Here is a 6,756-nt window from a genome sequence, read left to right as displayed (position 1 = left end):
ATAGGTGCTTAAACACAATCAACAAATGATACTCAAATATATTTTCATTTTAAGAAGAAGGCTGGGAAAGTGAGATTGAGTAAGTTTCCTTCTTTTTTAGCTAATTACTGTCATCGTCAACTACAAAAATGTATATATTGTCGCTGCAGGATTCTAAATAGCTTTCTCCGAAAATGCGGTTTTTGTTGACATCACACAACTCATGCTATAAACAACTTTCAGCAAGATTAACGTATCCGAATAGTCGCCACAACTTCGGACTCTTGACTGCTGAAATGTGTGTAATAGCTTTACCGTTTAGTTTTTTCAACCTCCTGTAAAATTTATAGAAACCTAGTTAACCATTTAGAACCCTGTAGCGACAATATATATGGTCGCTATTAAGCACATGGAGGCTATCCCGAAAAATGGTGTTTTGAGAAAACTGAAGATAAAGTTTTTGCCCCTTGTTCATTTTTTTTTTAAAGACAAGGGAAGTTTTCTCTATAACCAAACAAATATACACACCAATTACAACAAACTTCTCCTGTAGGTAGGGCAATGCCTACTTTTGGTGTAGGTCAAGATTTCTGGAAACCCCCGAAATCTAGGTTAGCCCGTTTGTCCTTAAAAGCGACCATATAACACGAGTGTTATTTTTGTATGATATTCACTTCTGCCCGAGTAGCACCATACATTCATTTTAATGGAAGTTGGAAGTTAATCTCAGGCTCTATGTGGAGGGGGGGGCTGCTTTTTCAACAATCGCTATTTATCTAGGAGACTCCTTTATTTATTTTTTTCTTAAACTCTTTATTTTGCGTAGTTCTATATTTGTTTGGCAGGTCTGTACTAAAGCACATCATAGTTTGTGAAATGGAACTTTGTGTATTTCAGATTCATGGATAGAAGCAGCACCAAAGAGCAAGAAAAAGAAGCCAAGGAGAGACAATTAGTCATCTTCTCTGCAACCCTTTAAATTGTTGTGCATCTGAAGCAGCATTCCTAACAGTTTCCTCAAGCATCTCTCTTTCATTGTAAACCTTGAACCATGTGATAGCTGAAACGAAAACAGCGTAATATCTCATGAGCTTTCAGAATCTATCGGTCAACCCAATGTTTGTCTTCATTATACATACTTATGGTCAATATTCTATTTCTGAAATTCAATGTAACAGATGAGCCAGCAAAGCAGGTTCAGATATCTCAGCTTCTCAGCCAATCTGTCACGAAAGTATATAAATAGTTTTGACTAGGTTCAATTTCATCGGATGTATTTTCATATTGACGCAAGAATATCTCAGGGCCTTATGGTTAAAAGCACAGACTATATCTTTATTGGTAGTTAACCTTGATTTAACTTTTTCGTATAGGCTTGATATCAACGGAAGGGAAGTCATTTCAATTCATTTTGTCTTGATTCTTTTACTTATTGATCAAGAATACAAATTTTAATAAGGTGTTTTTTGAACAAACTGAAAATTTCTCAACTTATTATAACTTTTTTAAGGGTGCATTTTTAAGTGCATATGTCCTTTCCGCTATGATAGTTTTGTTGATTGTTTTTCCGCTTTCCCGAGCATTAAGATCAGCTGTGAGAATCTTGATGTAGGTACAAAGGTTTCATTTGCCGCTGTGGAGAATGTACGCTCAGTGTTTTAAGAAGGGTACGAAAGAGAAGGTTTCCCTTGCATGCTTCATTGTAAACCAAAATGTGTGTGATCAGAGCGCTGCTGTGCAGGGTGTTCTCTAGTCAACTAATGCACAGGATCTACACAATGTTGACAAACTGTGTCATATATATGTATGCAAGCATGCTGTTTGACTATGTTTTAACCCCCCAAAAATTGTTTAGAAAACTGATGAATTGGGTTGAGTGTGGGGTAAAATTAATGCATTTATTTCTCATATCCTCTCAGGTGTCTTGAAGTATGCTGTTTGGTTTTCATTGTGAATCGCTGATTTAAAGTTTCTTTTCGTTGCAAAGGTACAAACATGTACTTGTGTTGTGAGAGGTTTTGGTCTCCCTCTCCGATTGAAGAGTTTATGTTTGAACTTTTGAGGCAAAGCAGAATGTAGGTTCAACACCATGATTCTTATAAAATCCTTTTTCAGACAAATTTACATGAGCAGTACTCGATTTTTTGAGAATTTATTTATCTTTGAAAAGGCAACATATATGAGGACTCACTGTCAGGGATAGTTAGTTATCATTGATTACTGGCCTGTTCTGTCAGAAAGACTATTTATGGCTGAAGATCATTTTTGCTAAGGCCTTTCAACATTTTGTGTTTGTAACAAAACACTGGGACACAGTTTTCATTTCGCCGTCAGTTTTTGTCCTTACATTTTTACCCCTGTTTGAATTTGTTCTTTGATTCTCACTATTGGTCACTGAGTGGATCCAGGTTTTATTTTGTAAATGAAAGAGGTCTAAAATATAAGGAAAAACAATGATAGTACATAACAAGATGGGCCACTTCTCTCTTTGAGCCAATTAAAAAAGTGTCCTCAAAATTTGGTTGCGCCCTCTTCACAAAAACGCACTCTTTGCGAACAGAGTTACCCTACTTGAGTTTTTAAAAATCAAAGTGAAACTAGCAAGTTTTGGGATAAATTTCGGAAGAACGCTTTTTTAAAATGGTTACGCTGACAAAAAACCTCTTCCATTAGGAAAGGGTGATGGTTTTCTTTGTTTAATTTGACTTTAGAGTGAAAGGCGAGAGGTCATTAAAATTTTAAAAAACTAAAACTCCGCACTGAACGTACCCGAACTGCTGATGAACAGCAGTCGATCTGCGCACGCAAGGAGGTGCTATTCCTATTCTTTTTCTGGAAAAACGAAAGAGAGCTTCAAAACAGACTGCAGCGCCATCTGAAGCAAAGAGCATACTTCCTGCGGACACTTTTTTGGCTGAGTGGCCCATCTTGTTATGTACTATCATTGGGAAAAACGTTTCAAACTAGGAGTACTGGGACACTACTTTCTACAAAAAGTTTTCAGACAGAACCTAATCTTTGACTCTATTCGAGTTTACTCTTTTTAGTGAGGTCATTGTTCCAGTCAAGACTGGGTAAAAAGTTACTGTGGGAGGGAACCAAGTTCCTGTTGTCAGATTTTCTCTCAAACTATGCTTTTTTCTTTCTTTTTTTCTTCTGTATTTTCAACCTTTTCTTTCTTTCCCTCTTTTAATGTAATGATGCCCTACATTTCCAGATTGAGATGTCAACTTAATAGTGGCCTTATGATGAAAGTTAGGAGAAACCAAATGACCATAGTATCTGTGGATTATAATTATTTTTGTTCACAGTTGGATACTGTGTGTGGTTTGGTTCTTTTAAAGAATTCTTGTGAAAGGAAGTATATAGTCTTTTTTCTTCTGCTTTTCTGCATTTCTCACCAGCTGTTGCTCATATTTTATTTTTGTTCAGATGTTTTGTCAATGTGATCATAGCCTGCAAATGTTTTTTTTTGCTTGCTCCTTCGCAAATTATGTGGATTAGTGTGGCAGTGCAGCTAGGGAGGGAATGTCCCTTTGTCTTTTTGTCTCGCCAAGTGGTGTCTATGTGTGTCCTGTAGGGAGGATTTGGGTGTGTGATTTTGTGTCAGCTGAGTTTGGAAGTAGTTTCCAGTAGCTAGCGAGTAAATGAATATTTGAATCCTAGCCCATTTTTCTGCTCTTGTTCCCCCCTCCTTCGAGTCATGATTTTGTCCTGTTTCATTTGTGTATGTGACTGAACTATGCGTTAATATGAAATTTAGTTGTACGAGCTTGATGCACCAATTGAACAGTGTCTCAAATGCACAAATTTATGCTTATATCATTGATGTTTCACCGTAGACAACAGTATTTGTTCTCTGTTAAATTTTATGTATTGATGAGATGTGTTTGTTTTAAGGGGGGGGGGGGTTGTTAATAGATATAGTTTTGAAGTCTAAACTCTTCTGCACAGTTTTAGTTTAAGACTTTTCATCCATATGTGTACATCGAGTGAGGACCTAAAGCTAAATTTTTTTTTAAGTTAAGCGGCATTCATAATAAAAAAAATTTTCCCATTGCATGGATGGAAAGTACAACTTTTGTCTTAGGTGTCAACAAATAAGATATGATGCAGTGGTTTTGTTAAGAAAGGTTTAGATTAATGCCTGGAATTTTCTTTAACAACCATTTGAAGCTGCACAATGCAGTGTTTCAGATGTAATTGTGAGGGTATGCTTTTGAGCTGAGTGACAAAAGCCATTGGTTTGTAGATAACGTTTGTATCATGCAGCAATAACAAAATGTTCCTAGATACTACCTTCCTATGACTTACACTGAAAAGTTGTAATTGTATGGTTTCATATAATGCGTTTGAAGAAAAATATAAAATGGTAGATGTAAAACTTCTCATAGTTGTATCACTTTCCCTTTGGCCGTTCAGTTGATTTTTTTTACGAAAGCTGACAGGGATACAGCGATAGTCTTTTTATTAAAAGTTTTACTAGTAGTGGCTTATTTTTTTAATTTTAAAAAATGTTGGGGGGGGTAATTTGATGATTTTATTGGGGGGAGTGGGGACTCACTGAGCCCTGGTCAGTACGGAGATGCGGGGGTTACTGTATACTAGCCGTTTTCACGCTTTTTCAAAACATTCTCATGAATGTAAATACTAAGCTATTGGCTTGATTTTTTGGCTAGGATGATGATACATTTCTCCTGTTTGTAATACTTTTGATTTTATCAAGTTATCTGTAAAGCTATTTTTGTTCCCGTAGACTTTTAAAATACCCTACTATTTTCATTTTTGAAAAATATTTCTTCTCACTGGATTTGACAGTACATAGCTGTGTATTTTGGAAATCATCTTCATTTCTGGTCAAAAAAATGTTTCTACTTAACCTTGAAATTAAAATTTATAGCGTTACTAGATTGTCGTCTTAACAGAAATAAAAGTAAAATCCTGATATAGACTATTTTCTAGGCCAGGGCTCAGTGAGTTAAGCTGTTTGTGGGTGAAGGACATATTATCACAGTTCAATACACGTAATTCATTTTTCGCCCACCATTAATTTTACATTGCTACTTTATTCCTCACCATTTTCCATATTGTCGTATATCCTTTATGGGAAGATGTGTTGTCGATGCCTTCTTTTGGAGGATTCACTTATTGTCTCAAAGTTTGATTTCTGAAGGTGGTTGACTTTCAAAGTTTGTAAAAAAAAAATACTTGAGCAGATGGTTATGTTGATTGTGTTCCCTTTAATATAAGGTGTGGAGAGAGTATTTGAGGTGTTATAGTTTCTGTTAACACAGGGTGCTGTTCCTAGATGAAGTGTGTGGCTTCTACATTGTTGATAGTCTGTGTGGGTGGTTGGCGGGTGCACTGGTGTGATTTGCTTCTTCTTTCCTATCAAATATCTATCGTCTTTATCTCCCCTCCATCTTTTTTGTGTTTGTTACTCTCTTGTAACACCTCTAATCTTCGGCACTTGTATGACTTTATTGTGTTGTGAGTGCCGTAAAACGCTTACTAAAACAAACAAGAACCTGTTACCATGACCCCTTTACTCAGTGTTTAAAGTGAGGTCGTCCTCAACGCATCGCCGAATAGAACATGCACTGCTTGATGTATCAGTGTGTTGTTTATGATGAGTCCTGGCTACTATCTGTCTTATGTATTGTCCTTTTTGTAGGGTGGAGAGGGGGACTGGTACTGCTTTAGAGTATTTGGTAATTGCATTAGTGCATCCTTCGAATGCCAAATAAACCCTCCACCTTCCTTTCTGAGTGACTGAGAAGATTTTCATATATCATTTTTTTTAGAGTTTTGGATTTAGTTTTTTGCATTGATAAAATGTTCACTGGATTGCGATAAGAATATGTACATACAATTGTATCTTTTGTTCGTATTACATCAAATTTAGTGGAGGTTTTTATTGTTTATGCAATAACTTGGTTGCAGAAAGCGACCAATAGAGTTGACTATGACCAATGTATGTTAGCTTGAATGAAGCAGCAAAGAGTTATTGTGAGAGGATTTTTGGATTTTAGGTGATTTATAAATTCAATGTTTATGAAATGCATATCTTTGTTTTCTGGTTCAGACATTTCTCAGCACATGTGTGTCTTCCATGTGTGAACAGTTCCATATCTTAGATTTATAAAGTGTTCACATGTTGGAATTAGGCTTCAAAAATGTAATTCAATTTGGTGAAAACTTTCATGTACGTTATTACTCACATTGAATGCCATCAAGAGGTACCAATGGAACTAGTCTTCCCTTTCTACTTGGGTCCCCCCAGAGGCCAATTTCTGTGTTTGTAACTACATCAGCTTGCATGCACAAGCAATTACCATAACTAGCTGTCAAAATTTGAAAGAAACACTGTTTCTGTAGTTGCTTTAGGTGGGAAAGAAAGTGTTTTCGGAGAGAATCTTGAGACATTTGAAAGAAAATGTGTTTTAGAATGTTAAGTAGGAGACAATGTTGCTCCTGGATTTCCACTTTCGTTTTAGCTTGGAGGGCATGCTGTTATATTCATGACATTCTGTTGTTGTTGGCTTTTTTTTTTAAACTGATTATTAGTGGGCTGTGCCATAATCTGTTTTGCTGTCCAACATTCTCATTCTAGCGTGAATACCAGTGGTCATGACCAAAAATTCCTGCAGCTGTAGCTTTGTGTGCAAATTTAGATAGTTTTATCTAGAGAAGAATTGTGCATAACTAAGTCAGTGTAAAACTTAGGTCCTGCCCATTGTGTCAGTGTCCATACTTTTTAATGAAAAATGAAATTCA

General features: G+C 36.1%; 1 protein-coding gene across 2 annotated transcripts in view; it reads left to right on the top strand.

Annotated features, from left to right (window-relative positions):
- The window catches only part of LOC101857506 (myristoylated alanine-rich C-kinase substrate), a 20,103-nt gene extending 17,685 nt beyond the window's left edge, over window positions 1-2,418 (top strand). For both annotated transcript variants that reach the window (XM_013086133.2, XM_005104846.3), the window contains exon 9: window positions 877-2,418. In XM_013086133.2, the coding sequence (XP_012941587.1) occupies window positions 877-935 (59 nt within the window). In that variant the 3' untranslated portion in view covers window positions 936-2,418. The remainder of the gene's footprint in view (window positions 1-876) is intronic.
- Window positions 2,419-6,756: the final 4,338 nt, after the last annotated feature.

Source organism: Aplysia californica, unplaced genomic scaffold (genome assembly GCF_000002075.1).
Source record: "Aplysia californica isolate F4 #8 unplaced genomic scaffold, AplCal3.0 scaffold00438, whole genome shotgun sequence".
Taxonomy (NCBI): domain Eukaryota; kingdom Metazoa; phylum Mollusca; class Gastropoda; order Aplysiida; family Aplysiidae; genus Aplysia; species Aplysia californica.
Note: the sequence above shows the minus strand (reverse complement) of the source record. Positions and strands in the feature narration are given on the sequence as shown.